A 21,276-nucleotide genomic window follows, 5' to 3' on the forward strand; every position below is an offset into this window, starting at 1 on the left:
TGATTCTAGCACAAAGCTGGAGAAAATGACTCGAGTCACAAAATTAAGCAAAGTCAGTGCTGCATGAAATGTAGGAAACAGTGAATTAAATTTTGAATGAGGGTGTAATACTCATCAAGATGCATCCCCTCAATAAATTTAATGTTTCCAGGTATGACAGTATTTACACATTGTGCAAAGCGCCTGTCCTTAATGCAATAATTTAATCGTGAAGGCACAACTAATGTACAAAATTTAGCCCCCTGAGTCCTATCCCCTTGGGGGCCAGGTGTTATGAACCCACTCCAAACTGTTGCCTGGGTTCTAGGAAGCAAGAATGGTTGACATTCAGTGAGGATATACATACGAATATGCTTCTATCTGTGTCAACACTAACATCAACACGGAGTAATACAATACCTTACCTCTACTTCACAGAGTTGAGCTAAAATTATAACTAATCATTTTTCTCCTTTTTTCTATGATTAGCACCAAGAGATGATTATCTGTGTGCAAGGTGTACTAATGGATACCTTAAGCCATAATTGTTCTGGTACGAATGAATACAAACAAAGGGATTCCATGGAATACAATGTGTCCCCCTGTACATAAACAGGCCAAGTGCATGGCACTGGGAGATCTTAATCAAATGAGAGCCTGATTCATTGCCATAACAAGGGTTTCCCCAAATCTGTCAAAGTGTTTACAATGAAAATGAGATGATGTAACAGATTACTGTAAATGATGATGTGTCATGTTTTGTATCAACAAAAACAGTTTAGATGGCAGAATGAGCCATACCTGCTGTATATGCATCTATTTATCAAGAGATATGTAATCACACACTTTCAAGCTTATAACAGAATGACAGATATTATTACTACCGAGTTCACTTATACAAGTGCTTTCTATCTGTAACAGAGATCAATGAAGCATTTTAGTCCCCATCTTGTATATCTCTGTCTGTGTCATTTTCTGACTGCCTATTATTTTCTTATACCTATCTCATGTATATACATATATACGCACACACTATATCATATACCAACACCCCCTTAACTTGCATACAAAATATAACTGGTCAACCCTTATCAAAATGTAAGGCAGCCCCCTTTGCCCCAAAAAATACCATAAGTAAAAACTGCAATACATATAATCCAGTTACTCAGACTTGTTTTGATGCTGACTTGATTACCCACATCTGTTATTTCTTTTTCCACAGTCATCCCATCCCATATATTGATATGTTTTCCAAAATCTCTCACACCCAACTTCAGGCTAAATAAAAACCTGATAATGTTAACTGCTATGTTTTTCCTGTCCATTAAACTTGTATACTGAATCTTTTTCCCACACTAAAAATCCCTCAAATCATAAGTTCATGAATTTCACATGCAGCATTGCTCACGTCTCTCCTCATGGTTATAAAGCAGCTTGAATGTGAGGCAATAATGAAATGTAAAGTACTTGGGTGGTTGGAAACTGACGGGATCTGGGTAATTATATCAATGTCATGAATACTTAATAACTGTAAATGAAATATTATAGTCCATAGTTTTATGAAAGTTTTATGAAAGTAAACTGCAATGCTTACCTTGTATTTGTACAACAAATCAAGGAAATTTTTGGGTGGACTGATCTTGCGGTCCAGTTTCATCACAAAGCACTCTCTGTCTTTCCTGTCTACAATAGCTGTGTAGTTCTGAAAAAGTAAATCATTTTGAATAATGACAGACAGACACAAAAGTTCATTTTTATAGGCATAATTTATCTCAAGATGCTGGGACCCATGTAAACAAATTTATTGCCACATCATTGGTCCATTCAATTTATTAATCAGACAGAGTGTGAGATGTGTGGGTGTATGTGTGTGCTTTCCCATTATGCCATACAATGCTCGATTGTATGTGCATACATAAGTTATACCTGATTGTGCATAATTGCAGCACAACATTTTCAAAGTTGCAGCAATAAATGAAAACTGCATTATCTATCAGGCAAGGAAATTCTTAAAAAGACATTTTGCTTAATATCTGATGCCATTTCTTTAAAAGTACAGACTGGTCTGCTAAAAAACTTGATTATCAATATAACAAATCTGTGAGGCAAAGTTTCAAATTAAAGGAACCAGATATCTGATGGCCTGATGCCTACATTTTGCCTTGAGCTACAGCACAACACTGGAACTAACCTGGTTAAGGCAAGGGAGCATCTAACTACGGTCACTCAATGTTTCGCTGCTCAAGAAATCACAGGGCGAAGTCAAGTTTGCTTTCCTAACAGAAGGCAAAGTTTACACTTTTTAGGTGATTCTGTTGCCCACTTCAGCTGGTACAGCTGGTAACATGACCCCTGTATGTATGTGTGTGTGTGTGTGTGTGTCTACATATATATATATATATATATATATATATATATATATATATATATGTATGTATGTATGTACAGTGCAACCCCGCTATAACGTGCCCTGCCATAACACGAATTCGGATAAAACGTGGTCATGGCGTGGCTTCCACAATTTCGTATATTCGTTTGCACATGAAAAAATATTTTTTGTTCAAAGTACATTAAATAGTGTATAAAAAATGTATTATCATTATGAGGAAGAGATCATGTATGAATTCGAATTTAATATGATCGTGGCGTGGTTCCTGAAATTTTAAATACATGTATGTGTGTATTTCTCATACTGGGAAAAAAATTTTATTTTAAGTATGAGAAATAGTGTGTAAAACGTTTATTATCATTTTGGGAAAGAGTTCACATATGAATTTTAACATAATATGATCGTGGCATCACTTCTGTAATTTAACAATATCACCAGGTTCTTTATGTGTTATGCCAAAATAAACATTATCAGAAATGTTACTTATTACTGGTCCATGAGTAAAGCCAGTAAGTCGTCCTTGCGATTGTCTTCAACTAATTCTATATACAATCGTTGCTCAAACAATAGCCGACAATGCGGTGATTAATAAAAGATTATCACAATTTAACAATAGCCAACATGTGTTTCTTCTTTAACTGTATACACAACCAAGCATCAAACAATGCAGCGGTTGAAAAAAAATTATCACAATTTAATAAACAAAAAAAAAAAAAAAAAGCCGCCAACATGTTTGCTGGGCTTGGCGGTGTTATTAGATGCAATCAGTTGACCAGTAAATACTGTCCGCTTTATTAGCTGGAAACTAAAATGGTATGAAATTGTACACGAGTTCAGCTTTAAAAAATTTTTTTTTATAACAGTGACTCGTGACCAATGCAGGCCTACTTCACTTAGTTCTTGGGTTTTACATGTGTATGGATTTACGTATGAACTCGTTATTAATCTCCTATTTTTTAATAAAAATATTTTCCTGTTATGGAAACACAAGTTCACAAACGCAATTCATTCTCTGCACTTTGCGCAACAACAAAAATATATTATCATTTTGGGGAAGAGATCATGTATGAATTCAAGTATAATACAATATATGATATATAATACGATCGTGGCATGGTTCCTGAAATTTTAAATAAATGTATGTGTATTTTTCTCGTACCCGGAAAAATAATTTTTTAAAAGTACGAGAAATAGTGTGCAAAACATTTACTATCATTTTGGGGAAGAGTTAGAGTATGAATTCGAATATAATACAATCGTGGCTTGGCTTCTGAAATTTAACAATTTCCCGTTTCCTGAAGTGTTATGCCAAAATAAATATTATTGGAAATGTTACGTTACTGATCCAGAAGTAAAGCCAGTAAGTGGTCTTTGTGAATGTCTTCAATTAATTCTGCATACAATCACGGCTCAAACAATAGCCAGACAATGCGGTGGTTGATAAAAGATTCTCACAATTTAATAAATATCAAAAAACGAATGCCGCCAAGATGTTTGCTGGGCTTGGCGGTGTTATTAGACACAATCAGCAGACCAGTAAATAATGTCCACTTTATTAGCTGGAAATTGAAAGGTTATGCAATTGTACATGCGTTCAGCTTTAAAAAATATTTTTTAAAGTGGCTAGTGACCATTGCAGGCCTATTGCACTTGGTTCTCGGGTTTTACATGGGTATGTTGTTTGTTTATGAACTCGTTATTAATTTCTTATTTTTTTAAAAAATATTTTACTGTTATGGAAAAGCAAGTTTACAAACCAAATCATTCTCTGCACTTTGCGCAATGATTAGTATAGTGGTTTTCAAACATTTCTTTTGATATTCACAAAACCTGAAGTAAAAGTTATATGCACGCTGAAAGCATGTGTTGATTGGTAATTATTCTTGTTGTTGTGGAGTTTAATGCTATTTTTCAGCACACAACAGGCTATGCATGGTGGCCAGTATTAATGGTGGAGGAAGAACCCTGGAAAACCCCGGGAAGAACCACTGACCCTCGAGAAGCTACTGGCAAGCTTTCTCACATGCCCACATTGGCCGAATCCTAGACTTGAACCCACGCAGACAGAGGTGAGATGGCAGTGATCCATAATGGAGAGCGCTTTAGATCACTCGGGGCCCCTATTCTTGTTGTAGTCATTCAAACAAATAGGCATACAAGCATTAATTATTGGAAATTTGCAACGGATAAATGTACACGGAAACGCATATGAGAACATTTTACCAGTATGAAATTTGTACAGACACGGTTCATAGACCTTGGATCGTAATGAACCATACACGTGCTTCGTCTTTCGTAACCTAATTTTGCTGTTAATTTTTCCCACTGAATTCAGACACACAATGATGTGTGACAAAATTATTTAATAGTTTAAATATGTATGCAATTTTTGCAATGGAATTACATATTTTAAGGATTAATTTCAAGCCCCGACGGTACAATATCAGATGGCAAGTAAATGGTGTTGATACTCTGTTCATGCTATATATTAGACGTTGAATTCAGACACAATGATCCGAGGAAAAAATATTGAATATTGTAAATCGATAGTAAACGGTGTTGATACCCTATTCATCATATACATTAGACATGAATACACGTATATGTGTCAATGAGTTGTTCTCTGAAAAAAGTAAAATACTGTAAAAAAAAACATTAACGTGACCCCGATATTGACGTGATCCAATTTTTTTAATTCCCCAATAATCGCGTTATATCGGGGTTAGAATATATATATATTTATGTGAGTGTATGTATATATATATATATATATATATATATACACACACACACACACACACACACACACATACATACCATCTATGACTAAAATTGCTGAAATATTATTTACACCAAAAAGAATCTGTGCCAGCTTCTAGAATATTTGATTACAGATCCCCCATCTACATATTGAAAGTCAGCATACTCTGGGAGTAAAGTCCTTAGCTAAAGCTTTTATAGCAGACACGATACATTGTTTCAAAGATTGAACACTGATATTAAATAGTACTCACAGTACTTTTAATTAACATACCCGAGTGAAGTTTTGTGAATTCCTTTTCAATGTGTGCATATCCTTCTAAAAGTATTGTATTACTTGTGTATAATGCACACAACAGATAAAAGTCTGTACTATCTGTTTAAAACTGCAGACCATGTTTAGCCAGCACATTATGCCAAAGCTCTTTGTAAGAGCCTCCTATAAATACAGACCCATAAATGCTAGTCCTGGACCCCGCGTGTTCCAGACTATGCGTCCCAACAACCCTTAATAACTAGCCCATGATCCTCAATATTCTCAAGCTTTGAATCCCACAGATGAACATTTTCCAACAGATAAGGAAAATACCACTTTGACAGCTGCCCCCTCCCAATAGACAAATGTATCCAGTCCAGATATTGTTACTAAAAATTAAACTAAACCAAAAAGATTCTATGAAGCATCAATCAGTTAATTCTAATGAAGATTTATTGTGTTGCTTTGAAAGAAATATTTTCAGCCCACCAAATGACTCATGTTTTTTACACACAGAACCCTACATTTTGAAGATCGAAGGTTCAGGATTCTCACTGTCAAAGGTATATAGCAAACTATATTTGCAACAACATATTCTGGGGGGTACATACACTGTTGGCAATAGTGTGTGCATTATAAATAAGCAAATACTGGGGGTTATGAATATATAAAACGACAGGTTTATAACTTACACTGTAAAAATCATGCATGACAAGGGAGCTCCGGCAATCATCAAAGTCGGGGACCTGAAGCTTCTCTGTATTACTTTCAATGTCGATCTCCACATCCTCCTCCAAGTAATAAGCTGACTGTGTCTGGGTTGTCTCACTCATCAGAGTTGCAGTTTTGTGAAGTGGTATCTTGACATGTTCTTGATGGACATGATGCTGGAACAAATACATCATAAGTCAGAACTGGCACCTGCAGGCCATCCTCCCTCGTTGACTAATTGTCTCATCATTACTGAACTCATGTATCCCTACGAATCTTTAATTACCATGCAAGCATAAAATGGGGCCACCAAAAACAACGAGTCTCTTCTAGGGGACTGACACTCTAATGATTTAAAAATTATTTTCATCAATTCAAGATAAAACTATTTCTTCCTTGCACTGCTGAGTGTTGGAACAACCTCCAATATTCTTCTGCAATAAGAATTATAAATTAGCTGCTGAGGTGGACATAATGGCTGTCAGAGTGGCAGCATTTTCAATTAAAACCAAGAAGATACCATTTGAAGTTGTTTGGCCATCCATTCAGGATCAGTAGTGACAACAAACTTTTCAAGATGGCCAAGCAGTTTGTCTTAATGAATGTACAAGTGGCACCATTCTCATTTAGCACAAACAAGGTATCATTTGTTTGTTGATAAACGCACCATGTTGATATGTCTATCCATTTGGCAGAAATAGACACAACATTATTTTCAAGATGGCCACCATGGAGAAAAACAACATCACAATGATGTTCCACTGAATAGTTGAAGTAATTACAATGTCAAGTATATTCAAGACATTTGATGCTGTGGATGCAAAAGCTTTGATAAATTCTTATCAAACCATGAATCAGTGAAAAATTAATTTGAGAATTTCAAAAAACAATTATTGTTTTCACTGTTTAATTTCTTATAATTGCCATTATAACACAACTCTTACCATCACATTTTATTTCTTGGAAATGATCGCAACATGTTTGCAGAACTTCTTGAAAAACCAAGAGAGAATAACACTGACAATCTAGATTTATTTGTCTATAGTAATTTTTGAGAAAGAAAAAAAAATGTTTTAATACCTTGAAATAGTTTCAGAAAATTCATTTGACCTACCTTACTTGCTACTTGTCCCAAAATTGTTAAATTCTGAATTTGTCAGTTCAACTGACAAATACACTGGCTGAATTTCCAATCTATGCAAGTTTGGGATATTGTTTACAGTAAATGCAAAACCATCAGTCCTTCTAAGTCAATAATTTCAAGCCTGGGATAACAATCAACCCAATGCAGCTGAAAATGTCTCTCTTTTAGTTATGTCACCATTATTATTGTCTTTGTGAAAATAATGCATCAAACTCATTTTAACCAACAGAGTAAATATTGCCTTGATTGACAACTACTTCTACAGTGATCATAGTATACTTATCATATTAAATATGAACAGAACAGAGACAGATTACAGATTAATTAAAGTAATTGATTTGCTATAAACACTGTATTGCACATGAAGGTTAATCCTCTGTATAATCAATTAAAAATTAAAGAATCATTACTATTATTTGATCAATTGATGGATTAAAATCAGAGTCCACCATTTGTGAGGATCTTGACTGAGTAAACACAAGAAAACAAAAGTTGCTTAAACACTGCTAATCAATCATACCTGTTTTGTTTTGTTGTAAATTTATATATGAAGAGGTAGAATCAAGTTTTCAGTACACTCAGAGGACATGAAAGGGGCAGATAGATTAAATGTATCTTTGCTATTTTTTAATTACCCTTAGTGTCAGGTGTTTGTACAGAAACACAGCTCCCACTACCCCTCCTGCCAGAACTAGCAGTCCAATCAGGATAAGACACAGGTTGAAGCATGCCCGTGAGCGCCGTGCAGGTGTGAATAAGATCTGTAGTTGGGCTGGTGGGCTGGCCACTACTTTCTTCTTTTTGCCAGTCTGCAATTTAGAGTACAAATTAAACAATTAATCTACTAAATGAATAGTGGTTCTCACCTACAGAAAGCAGTTTCTACATTGCATTTGTGTAATTCTCTCGTGATAAAGATATCATACATAAACGAAGTGCTTGTGTCCTCATCAATCATTCTTCTCCACTCTCTAATAAAAGACTCTGCTTCTATGAGATCTTTTCTTAAATTCAAACACCTCCACCATCATATGCTTAATTCTGCATAGGCAATGATGTTTTGGCTCTTCTTTTTTATGAACAATTTTTTTTCACATAGTCCAGGTTGGAAATCTTTAATGATTTATGACTGATCAGACTTTCTGCTGCAGAAAACTGAAGTTATACCAACTGCCATACTGAAAAACCTACTCATCTTCAATCTTCAGTCCAAGCAAATAGGATGAATTTTTTTACTACTCATTCATTTATTTTTTTGCCAATTAGTGACATAGTACATTATCCCAAACTTTTCTACATAATGAATTTTCCCTGGGATAAATATTTCAGTAGGGTACTGGTAGTGAGAATACAAAACATAAAACTACACCTATTTAAAAATGTTTGGCTTCAATGGACCCTAAGCTACCATATATACTCACTCATAAGTCAAACTGCATAATGCACCTTCAGATCAGGGTCTATGTTGTTTCTTCTACTGATTACTCCTTACAAACTGCACAGAACCAGATCTGCCAGCACATTAAGCTACAGCAGATCTGGGTCTGTGCAGTTTGCAGTTGGACAGGACTTATAAATGTGTATATACAGTATGTAAAATATTCCTTTTTAAAATATTTAATACTCCAACATTTCACATAGCAGTCATTCTTAAGTAGAACAGCAAAGACCCTGACCTACAACAGTATTCAAAGGAAAATAAGATTCAATGCTCCTGGAGTTTGGTGCATGAGCATAATAATAATAAGGCCACACAACAGCATAACTTATTCAGATATCGCATTACTTTCAATGATCTGTGCCTGACAACAGGATTTGAAATTAGTTTTCACAAACCCACTTGTCCACTATAATCAAAGACTTACTGATCCTGCTAAAATCAAACAGAAACCAGTTCAGTTTCAAACTTTACATCTATTATTCAACAATATCAACTCAAATTAATAATTATATCATAAAAACAAGACCCACTGAAGGTTGAAAACATATTCATTTCCTGATTCTGATGCAACATCAAACCTAGATCCATCCATAAGGCCCAGTCTCTGGCCTTCTTTCTTGGCATGCCAGTTTGATGGAATCTCTTGGGCTATAATCCTCATGTCTACTGAATTAAGGAGCACCATCACTGGTGTGTTTCCTAGGACAATTTACATCTTTTAAACCCATTCTTTGAATACTCAGTGGAGAATGTGCAAAACATCACAGCCTTTCCTGGCGCAAGCTTAACCATTCATATGCATTTTCCCAGAATTTCTGGTACATTATGACTCTTACTAAAACACAAAATTAGTACATGTACAATAAATTGACATGGATGACTATTAATCAACCTGATCTGTGTTCTAGCAGGGATAAATACTGAATATTTAAAAAAAAAGAGATCAGTATGACAATTTGATATGGACAGATCCATTACTAGTATTGTGTGTCCTGACATATATAAATACAGTATGAAATATAAACACCACCATCAGTAAGATGACTTGATATGGATAGCTGAATTACCCTCACTGGCATGTATGCATATGGCATGGAATATAATAAAACAAAAACATCACAATGATAATTTAATGTGGATAGCTCCATTACTATCACTGACCTGAGTTCCAATTGGGATAAATACAGTACAGAATACAAGAAACTCACCATTATTATAGTAACTTGATATGGATACCTCTATTACCCTGGCTGACCCACATCCTGACATGAATAAACTAATATAAGGCCAGCAGGGATGCCAGGATTTGTGTGTAAACTGTGTATATATATGTACATTCTCTTCTTAGCTTTGGATGCATTAAAACTGCAATAATGGAGTCCTGACCATACAAAAAATATCTTTACTCCACTACCAACCAAACAAAACTCTAGTACTGAGAATTTTCACATGGCTGAAGGAGACCCAATAAGGTCTGTAGTTTATAAAAACATAATCGACACCCACCATCTCTGTAGCCCAAGGGCACTGTATGCATGGGAATGACACACAACCTTGATAGCCCAAGAAAACTGCATTGCATGGGGTTAACCCCTTCTCAAACACTTGCGCAAGAAAGGGGAAAGGTTGGTGGTCGATTTCCAATATGAACTTCCGCCTGTGTAAGTACCGCTCAAACTGTGATATCCGAATATGATTCCGAGGCATTCACTCTCCGATATGGTATTCTTCTTGTTAGCAGAGAGTTTCTGGCTGCTGTACACGACGCAACAACCTCTGGATAGCATGCAGCATAATCTACAACCATTGAAATATACTGATTTCTTTGTGCCGATGCGGGTTTTATCAGTCTGATCAAATCTTTTGTGACATGTCGAAACAGTTCATTGATAAGGGGTGTACTCCCCAAAGGAACGGGTCGATGATCTGTTTTCGGTGCCATTCTCTGGCACTTGTCACAGGAGAGACAGAACCGCTAAACATCTCCTTGGATCCCTGGCCAGTAGAATTCCTTGACAAGATGATCATGCATCTTAGCAATTCTCATGTGTCCTACCATGAGACTTTCATGCACGAGTTTCAACACTTCATCTCGCTTCTCCTTTGGCACGACGACTTGCTTGAAGTGTTCATGTCCTTTCCTGGAATGGCTATACAAGATCCCTTTCTTGTATACGAACTTCGCTGTGTCATTCAGAATTTTTTTCTCCGTTCCATCTGCAGCGTTTTTATATAACTGTGCCAGAGTTGCCTCTTCCTGCTGCAGCTTCCTCATTGGCTGGAAGTATGTTACTCACTGAAGTTGACGTAACTTTGATCGCCATTGGTTTCATCTATCAGCTCTTGGACCTGGTTTCCTCAGCACTCATTAGCATCAGTGTGCAGGTTTTGGGGTTCAGTTGTGGCAACACATAATGATATCCCAGTATGACATCATGTGATAGTCCATCCAAGCACGCAGCTTCAATTTCCCCCTTCACGTATGGTGAATCGAGGTCAATGATAGCCACTGGCAATGAGTCACGCGCACTGTTCACGTACTGGACCTCAATTACCTTCTCTGTGTAGTCCTCAGGCGTGACATACTTCTTGTTTAAATAAGTACATGTTAACTCGGCTGCAGTGATCATGCCAATATTATGTAGCAAAAGGCACTATGATACAAATTAAGTTTTAGTTAAAGGTCACCGGCCATACTCCAACATTTTCCTATTTATATCAGATTTGCATTACATGATTAAAAATAGTTATACTCGCACAAAAAAACCCCAAAAAAATTATCAAGTGCAAAGAAGAAATAATTTAATTACTCGAAATAGAAGTACACAACGCTGTTACTTCCCCTTAGTTACGATTTCCCACCTATAGAGGACACAACCGGAAATGACGAACATTTATCCCTACAAGACGAAGTACATGCTTCTTCTTGTTGAAAAATAAAACACTATAAACTATGGATAGGGAATATTTTCGATGAAACTAATGAAAACTAATTTACTGTTCAGCCTTATATCGGTATGCATGCACGATGCACTAGATTGTGTCGCTTTCAAAACTGTTCCATTGTTTCAATTTATTTTGAAAATTCCCATTAATACAGGTAAAAAGAATCAATGCTGGCTTCCCTGTGTCAGCAGACTTTATAATAAAAGAAGATAAAAGAAATCGGCACACTTAAAGAATCCAAAGGAACCAAACTTGACTTCCTTTTGTCAGCCGACTTCAGAAGAAAAAATCGGCACACTAAAAAGATACCAAAGTCAAGTTTATGGGGTTGGTTTGCATTGTAATAAAATAACCTATGTATTTGATATCCTGTCAGTAAGTTTAAACAATGAGTTTATTGATCCATGCCAGTTGTGTTTATCACCCGGGCTTCTATTTGTTTGCCATATGTAATCATAATTGATGTTTGCAGGGCAAATATTATACACAATAATAACTTACTTTAATAATACTTTTGTTACCCATGCTAGCAAAAAGATTATCATTTGCACTCACACTGAATGTATTTTAAAATAATGATTTTTTTTATTTGCGAGATACCGACTTATAGTTAACATGGGTACAATACAATCTGGGTCGGACTGCAATAAGTAACTTATCATGCGTAAATGGCAGGTGCCTTCAAGCAATCGGGTGATACTTTCATCTCATCTGCGATTGTTTTTTGAGATAAGTGATACACACTACACTAAGGATGCATAAGCAAGCCGGCATCCGCTACATATACGGAGTTCGTGGATATATATTTTTTAAAAATAATTTTCGCATGATGAAAAAAGAAGGAATATATGATAACAATGCAAGGTTAATTTCTTTAATTTTATTTTCAAACAAGTGTATGTTTATCAATTTATTTTGTACCATGAGTCGGGGGGGGGGGCACAAATCAAACACAAAATTATTTCCTTTTTAATTTGTACGGAATAATGGAGCAAATATGATTGACGATATTGACCAGTAATGACAAGCTTTCAATTTACGCGAAAAAACACTAAGACAACTTGAAAATAAAAACAAACAATAAAATTAACTGGGAAAAGCTTCATATTGCGGCAACTAAATACTGACAAAATGCTCAACATTATTCTCTCTCTGTGTAATCTAGTATGTATTGTATGCAGCTGTGTTACAACATGAAACCTAAAATTAAGTACATTTGTTATAATGTCTCATGTACACTACCTTTAGCAAAATGTATACGTATTATGTAGAATATTATCTGTTACATATTTTTGTTTTATAAATGATTATTGATAATTTGACCGGAAGACTTAAACTGAGAATGTTTTTGTGTAGATGCATATATTTGTTAGCACCATATTTGCTGTACAAAAGCATGATAGTACGCTATATCACATAGACATTTACGTGGGGAAATTAAGCACTTGAATGGCTAGGTTGAATAGAAGGGATAAATGTACGTCATATCCAGTTTTGGTACGCGGAAACTAACGATTATTTATGGAGCTTGACGAATAATTTTTTTGATTTTATAAAGCGGAGTTTTAAGTCTAATTAAACATTTTTATGGTGTGCATATATAACCAATGTGTTTTGTTTATAACTATAATAATATCACACGTTTGTACAATATAAGTGGCCGGTGACCTTTAATGCTGGTAAAACTACACAAAACATTAGCAGTGTACAGCCTAATTTACTGACATAACAAAAGTATTTCATAATTCAACACAAGTGCACAGACACTACATATTTACAGTGAAATAATACAATGATAAACATTACAGCGATAAAGGTAAAAGCAAAATCAAAGACTGCACAACAGCTGATACAACAAAAGTATTTCATAATTCAACAGACAGGTACACAGAAAGTACATATACATATACACACATTACTACAGTGTCAATGGTTACAGTAGATCAAACGACAATACAACAATCTACATATCAAAACTATTTCATAATTCAAACAAGTACAAAGATAGTACATATTTACAGCAAAACAATATACATTTAAAACTGCAGTGCCAAAATGTAACATCAGCTTATACAAAAATACAACTGAAAGATGCAAATATACAATTTAAAAGATTGTTTTTATCTAACAACATATCAAGCACATCACTGAAAACACACTAATTAATATAAGTATGACAAGTTTATTTTTAAAAGCATGCACAGTAGCAATTATGTAGCCTGCTGACAAAGGTTATGTTGGATAAGTAAAATGATTGGTTTTTGTGGTTTTAACCCCACTTTTTAGCACATTATAGGATATACAAGGCCGCCAGCATGTCTGATGGAGGAATAACTCACAAAAAGCTACAGGCAAGATTTCTTACATACCAACACTGGCCAATTTGAGAGTAAAACCACATAAAATGACTGAGGTAATATGTGAGTGATCTATAAAAGATATGTGCCTAGGACCACTCAGCCACACGAGGCCCCAATAAATAATATGAAAATGGGATAATATTGATTCTTTTCGTAGAGCAAAGGGGTATTGGCACTGCCTTTAAACAAAATTCTCTTTTTATCTAAGTCAGTTTCAGGGTTTAAACAATTAACTGAACTGCATTTCTGTTGGGAAAAAAAAATTCAAATCCACTATTCAAAAGGAGCTACCAACATAACCAGCATGCCTAAAAAAAGTTTATTTCTGAAAAGTTGAAAGTAAAAGTGTTTAATTGTGAAAAAAAGCGAGGAGTCCAGGATACAATAAAAAAAACCAATATATTCCAAGAAGAACCGATCTGAGCTAATTATTTAGTCCTGAAATAGTGCTGTCACAGATATGAATTATAAATACTTGATTCACCAGTATTTGGTAAAATTGAGAACTCTATACATTACATCATTTGCATGTACCAGCTGGAATTACCGACTTGTAATCGGGTCATTTTGTAGGGTCAGAAGGATATATCAAAAACTTGACCTCATAAAGGTGGTGCTATACAGTTTCGCATTTTGCATAGGGTTAGGAATTTAAAGAGAAAGAATGTCCCCGGCTTTCCTCACTGGTTATACTGGCTATTTAAAAAAGACCTTGTATATCTTAGGTATAATGCAAAGAACCTTTAATTCCCTTTATTTTGGTGTATGATTGATGGGTGTACTATGGGTTATAGAGTATACAGCTTGGCCTTACTTCAAATGTGCACCTTTCAAAAAAGTGCTAGCTCTACTTGGTCATTTTCACTTCCTGAACTTCAGAGGTCAATTGTATAAAAAAGAGCCGATAACTTTTTTTACATTTTATATATTTGGTAATTCATTCATTGCACTTTCAGAAGCTGGTATTGTCTAGTCTGGCAAAATTCATTTTCCCTATTTTAATAGCTGCTATGTATAGTGTACTTTAGACTAATTCAGACTGATTTTTTAACACAAGGGAGCAGTCATTTTAGTTAGCAGTGTGCTTAAATCATGTAAAATTTCCAAAAGTACAATATCCAAAAGAAATATCATCCACATTACATTAATGTAGCATAGAGGTATGCAAACGTTCTCTCCACTGTGCATGTTTTAAATGCGAACTACTTCACCTTACATACGTCACTCTCTCAAAAGTACATATTATCTGGTGAGCGCCACCAAAATATTGATCTGGCTTGCATACTCTCAAACCCAATGCAGGGCCTGAAAATTATGGTGTCAGTGGTCTAGAACTAAATTTTTTGTCAGCTTTGGACCTGTAATTTGTTAGCAATTATAGACCATTAATATTTCTTACTTGTTCCTAAAAATTTAAGAAACTGTGCTTTTTAATCCTTAAGTCATCCTAAAAGAATCATATGTCTCTTGATGCAAGCAGAATTAAATCCATGGTGGTGTAACATGTTCTTAAAAATCATCAAATTTTGCATGGAATATGCGGATAGCATACATGCCAACCCCTGTAAAGGAAAAAGTGTAATCCAAGTGGACAAAAAGAGTAATCCAAGCAGAAAAATGAGTAATCCACATATAACATGATAAAATTTCAATGAGTACATGTACAAAATGAATTATTTATCCCTCTGGACTTTTAACATCAATTACTGCTTCAAGTTTTCGTATAAAACACTTTGAGCATTAAAAAAGCAATAGACTCTCATAGTGCATTTCAAAACACTTTGTGAGACTATGAATGTTTTGCACACTAGTAGAGCACTAACTGCTGGGTACTGAGCCTTGATCTGAATTCCAGTTTTATTTATGTTAACAATACTGAACAATCTCTCACAGTTATGTTTATTCAAAGAATTATCAAGCAAATAAAAAAATGTTTTCTCCAGTGGAATCTACTGTAAATTCTGGTAATGAAAAAGAGCACTCTAACTTTGCCCTTTTCGTTGTCAAAGTCTCTTACAGACTCAAAAAAGAGTACAAGGCTTTTTAGCTCTTCGATACACATGTAGCAAAGTTACACAGTGCAGTGTACTATAAATAGAACACCTGTTACATGATAAAATAAACTGGCATGGTTACACTAACCTCACTGTGTCCGCTATGATTGATAACGCAAGACTCTCGCCATGATCCCTTTTCTACATAAGGCTTGTCAGACCATATTTGGATATTCTACACTGTTATTATCAATCAAGTGGGGAATAATGACTTCTTGGTGGAATTTCAAAGCTGACGATAAACCATATTTACTTTAAATATGCAGAATTTCTGACTCAAACCACGCCAAATTTTTACTACGATTTGTTTACGTTTTCAAATAAGGCCTCAATGTCCTTATGTGGCACACAAACAAATGAGGCTGAGAACTGAAGTAATCATTACTTGAACTAATATGGTGGATGATCTAAACAAAAATATCGGATAAAAAATGTAAATGAGATTTTACAACTATTTCTACAATGATTTTCGATACTTCCAGTATTAAATAAGAGGACTACTCAATTTATTGGATTATATGCAAGGAATATGTTCAAATTGTTGATATTAGGCTAAAAGAGCACCAGATGTGAATCACACCCGGCTTGATCCATTGACACGTATATGCTTATGTTAGTACCCTGTCCACGAGGTAGGAGTAAGGGCACTAATATTAGTACTACATACATCAGTGCTGTCCAACCTTTTGACACCATGGGCCACAGCAGAAAACTGAAAAGCAACAACTATGTAGCAGGCTGCAGGTTGGACAGCACTGCCATGCATACTGTTAAGCAGTGCAGTGTATGTTACGTTTAACAGCACGTTTTTTTTAACCATTTTACATTTTTAGTACACATCTATTATGTATGGAGAAATTTAAGAGTAAAGTCTGATCGTTATAGCTGTGCAATTATTTTTCACGGAAATTTTTTATGTGCTTTAAAATCTTGAGAGAATTTGTTCACCGTCAAGTTAGTGAAGCTGCGTGACCAACTGTAGCTGCCATTTCTCATACTCGAAATTTGTCTGTGTCTACATCACTAAGTCATCTGAATTTGATAATTTATAAAAAAAACTAATTGCTGCCTATATAAATATCAAAGCCTTTTCCTAAGTTATTGAAGCTTTCATAGTTGTGATTCTAACTGTGAAAACTTGAGTAAGTACTGAATGAAATCCGAGACCTCCATGTTGGAGAGTGTAAAATACGACCCAGTTACTTTAAATAGCAGATTTCGACCAGAGCATAAACAGCGACCACGTGATCTGACAGCATCAAAAGGCGCTCCCATGGGAATGGTGTAGAGGCATCCAAAGGTGCCTGTATGCAAATGGAGTATAAGCGTCTAAAGGCGCTTGCATGAGAAAACAAATTAATTTTTTTGGGAGGGGGATATACACAAAACGCGTAATCCGAATACAGATACAAGGCGTAATTTAATGAAACAAAGCGGAATGATTACACCAAAAGCGTAATGGTTGGCATGTATCCGATACCATGTCTATAGCAGTATTGACTAGGAATTCATTTAAGTATGGATCTACTATCAGAGAGAAAGAATCAACCACACCAAGTCTGACTGCTACAAGATGTGTTGCACTGCAGGACCTCAAACATCACAGGTCCAAAAAGGATGCAAACCATAATCCCAAACTAACTGTATTCTGACTTACTAGGATCATTGGAAAAAGACTTGACCATGGTTGAGCATGATGGAAAAAAGTCATTATATTAAATTTAGCACGATGGCATACCCAGAGTCAGTAAATTATTACAGTACCCTATTCAAAGGCACATCCAATATTAAAACTGACCACTCATAGCACATGAAACAATATTAACTACCGGAAAGGTTACTGCAAGTAAATCAACCTCCCCCTGTCCTTAGCAAGACCCTTATTGCTCTTGTCTTTAAAAAACTGTTTGCAGATATGAAGAAAAGGCACGTCTTTTCAATTGGATGTTTTCACAGATGTCAATTGTCTACACAAATACCCACAATGCAACACGCTCGCACCTTGCTCTGCCATTCTGAGCCCCTTACAAACCTTTATTAAAATTAGTCATCACATATATTCAAGATAAGAAGCTGATTTAATGGTCGATAAGGATATTTACATAATCGAAATGACACATATATTATAGTTGAAATTAAGTGCCCCAGTAGCACCAAAATAAAAATAAAACTGGAATGTCCCTGGCTTATATCGAAAGACAAAAGTGAAGTTGACCTTAATTGTACATATTGCTATGCAGTACAAATTTTTATAGACAGACAATGTTGACACTTTTTAAAAATATTTTATATAATGTCCCTAAGCTTGTTATTTTGAAAGAGTTATTTCTATACAGTGATCTTTGGGATACAATATCAGTTATGGAAATAAAATTTAACATGTTTATTATGCCAGAAATTTTAAGTACAAATACTTCTGAGAAAACAAGTGCATGTGCCAAAGACAGCTGACAAATCGATTTTAATTAGTACTGTCAACACTGTATTTATGGTGGAGATGATGGACGTAAAATAATATGAATGAAAGTGATAACCATTAAAATATGTTTCATCTTCAGTGTATTACAAAGACATGTGCATAATGGAACATGACTTTGTGACGAATGTCAAAACCAATTATTCTTGAAATGCTTTTAGAAATATGAAACTATATATTAACGATTGGCTTTTTAACCTGAATGATAATCAGTGACTGATTTCAGCTTATAAAAATTGAAAATCATCACATGTTTCTACTTGTTTCTCCTTAGGCACAAAATGAGATGTACCTTCACAATTATGTGGGAAGAACAATGTTGTTAGGTGCTGGTGTGCATGGCTGGGGGATCAAAATGGCAGATATGGAAGTACACACGTTTTGTGACATCACATAAAAACAATGGATACTGCATATAGGGTGATTAGAACTAGAACAACTATATCTGACTTGGAGTTAGCTTGTAACATTAAGCAAAAGAATAACTTAGTTTTGGGACAAAATTACGTCTACACATACAGCTGTACAGCTTTTATCAACTCCATAGTTTGTTCCACAAAGGTACCAATACAAAAGTTGTTATCTGAATTTTCTGTTTCCTTTAAGTCTGTTGATTATTTTTGTCTTTCATTAACATTAATGTAATGTTGTTGTTGTTGTGGGGTTTAACGCCATTTTTCAGCACAAGATAGGCTATACATGGCGGCCAGTATTAATGGTGGAGGAAGAACCCGGGAAAACTCCAGAAAGAACCACCGACCCACGAGAAGCTACTGGCAAGCTTTCTCACATACCCACATTGGCTGAATCTTAGACTCGAACCGCCGCAGACAGAGGTGAGATGGCAGTGATCCGTAACGAAGAGCGCTTTAGACCAATCGGGGCCCCCATTAATGTAATGTAGTAAATATGTTCATCTGACTTGGTTTCTGGACCTGTCTGTGGCTCATATGGGTCAGGACCAGGACCTGGTCATAGCAAAATTTCCAGGCCCTGTCCTGTACTAAAAAATTAATTTGCTTTTCACCTCACACATGCACCCCCCCCCCAATATCAGAGGTTACATGGAGAACTCGCCCCAACGTATCTGGGTGGTTGGAGAAGTCGCCCCAAAACTTGTAACCCAGAAAACCTATTTAATATTTATCTTGTAAATAAATAAATTGTTTAAAAGATAGAAATGTATACCTTACAACAATACTGTTAGCAACAAAGATGTTGCCAAATGGTGGTTACCGCTTTACTTAATCGCATTTTGAATTGTTCAATTAACTAATTGAGATTACAATTCATCGTGATTAACATTTGCACTGAAATTCAAATATACCACAACAAGAACGTTTTTCATCTCAAGTGTTTATTTAAGCCCTGTATATGTCAGACTAATATTACCAAACATTTTGGAATCACTATTTGCTGTTGCTGATTCTGTTTAAAACTATCACCCTTGTGAGGTATTATATCAGACTTGTTTGTCTAAAAGTTACCAAAAACGAGATAATAATCATCTGTGTGGTGTCCAAGATGGTAAGAATTTCATGTAGCCCCGGCTGTCACATCATATATCAGATTATTCTATAATTTCATCAGACATCTATGAAAACAACATGAACACTTGTTTAAAAATTAAAATTGTTGATATCAGAGGTTCATTTACGGAAGTGTTTAGAACTGTTTCAATTGCATACAAAAAGCACAAGTCGTCGTTGTTTTTAACTCTGATATAAACATTTTTGTTCTAAAACCATTTTGATAAAATCTATGTAAGTCCTGTGTGCAACTGATTTAAATTCATCGATGTTCAAATAAATGTAATTAATTTGATCGTACAATTAAGGAGTTACCATCATTTTTGAGTAAGTAGAGGGTTCAGATTGTTAAATAGTTGAATACCTCTTCCTTCAATGAATATGTTTAGCATGTATCTGAATGTTTTTTTAATCTCTTAGATGATACAACGCTTGGTACTGAATAATATGGGAACTATTGCAGTTGTTTTCCATCAATGCACATATCTGACAGTTATACAGCAAAACTGTTTCAATATTGGTAGCAAAAAGTATCCATTTTTTAATCCTTACTGTATATCGTTGTTGAACTCTAATATTTACATTGGGTACTGGAACAATCTTCAATTTGTTTTTACTCTTTTTTTGCCATCTTTGAAAAGTAAGAAATTATCTACTAAATGAAACAACATTAAAGACATGTTTACGCTTTGTCATTAAATATTTCTAACGTCAATTTATTATGCAAATTTGATTTTGTATGGAACTGCATTGGATGAATATGCATTTTTCTTCCACATTTACATTTAAGACTGTTTTCCACACGTATAATGAACCCTTCCTTCCCATTCTGCATTCATCTTGTTTGTGTAATGTCCATAATACAAAAATATATCACTTATAACTGAAAGTCTGTGTGGTTTTATAAATTAGTTAGATTTCTTATAACAACACATTCCGGAACACCACAATAAATTTTTTCAACAAATGTTACTGTTAACTTTCTTGATTAGTATATCTATTATACTAAGCATTATTCATTAATGTGGTATTTACTCTCAAACTCGCACCAGGCTGATTCTGTACAAATTAATGACTGATTCGGCCAAACTTCCAAGCTGATTCAGGCCATGTGAAATATTATTCAGTTTAGTCCAGGATTTAAATGTGACATTTGAATTTGTTTTTAAAAATGATTCTCTCATTATGTCCTAAGTATGTCAAGCAGTTCAATATGCATTTAAGGCAACAA

The 21,276-nt window shown here is 35.0% G+C and overlaps 1 protein-coding gene across 1 annotated transcript in view; it reads right to left on the reverse strand.

Annotated features, from left to right (window-relative positions):
• LOC149799148 (integral membrane protein 2C-like) overlaps positions 1-21,276 on the reverse strand; it is a 45,080-nt gene that overhangs the window by 13,085 nt on the left and 10,719 nt on the right. Inside the window, exons 2-4 of the mRNA XM_089958267.1 lie at positions 7,875-8,048; positions 6,077-6,271; positions 1,574-1,681 (exon numbers count right to left, since the gene is read on the reverse strand). Of these exons, the coding sequence (XP_089814393.1) occupies positions 1,574-1,681; positions 6,077-6,271; positions 7,875-8,048 (477 nt within the window). The remainder of the gene's footprint in view (positions 1-1,573; positions 1,682-6,076; positions 6,272-7,874; positions 8,049-21,276) is intronic.

This window comes from Sinohyriopsis cumingii, chromosome 5 (genome assembly GCF_028554795.1).
Source record: "Sinohyriopsis cumingii isolate HCF-2022 chromosome 5, ASM2855479v2, whole genome shotgun sequence".
Taxonomy (NCBI): domain Eukaryota; kingdom Metazoa; phylum Mollusca; class Bivalvia; order Unionida; family Unionidae; genus Sinohyriopsis; species Sinohyriopsis cumingii.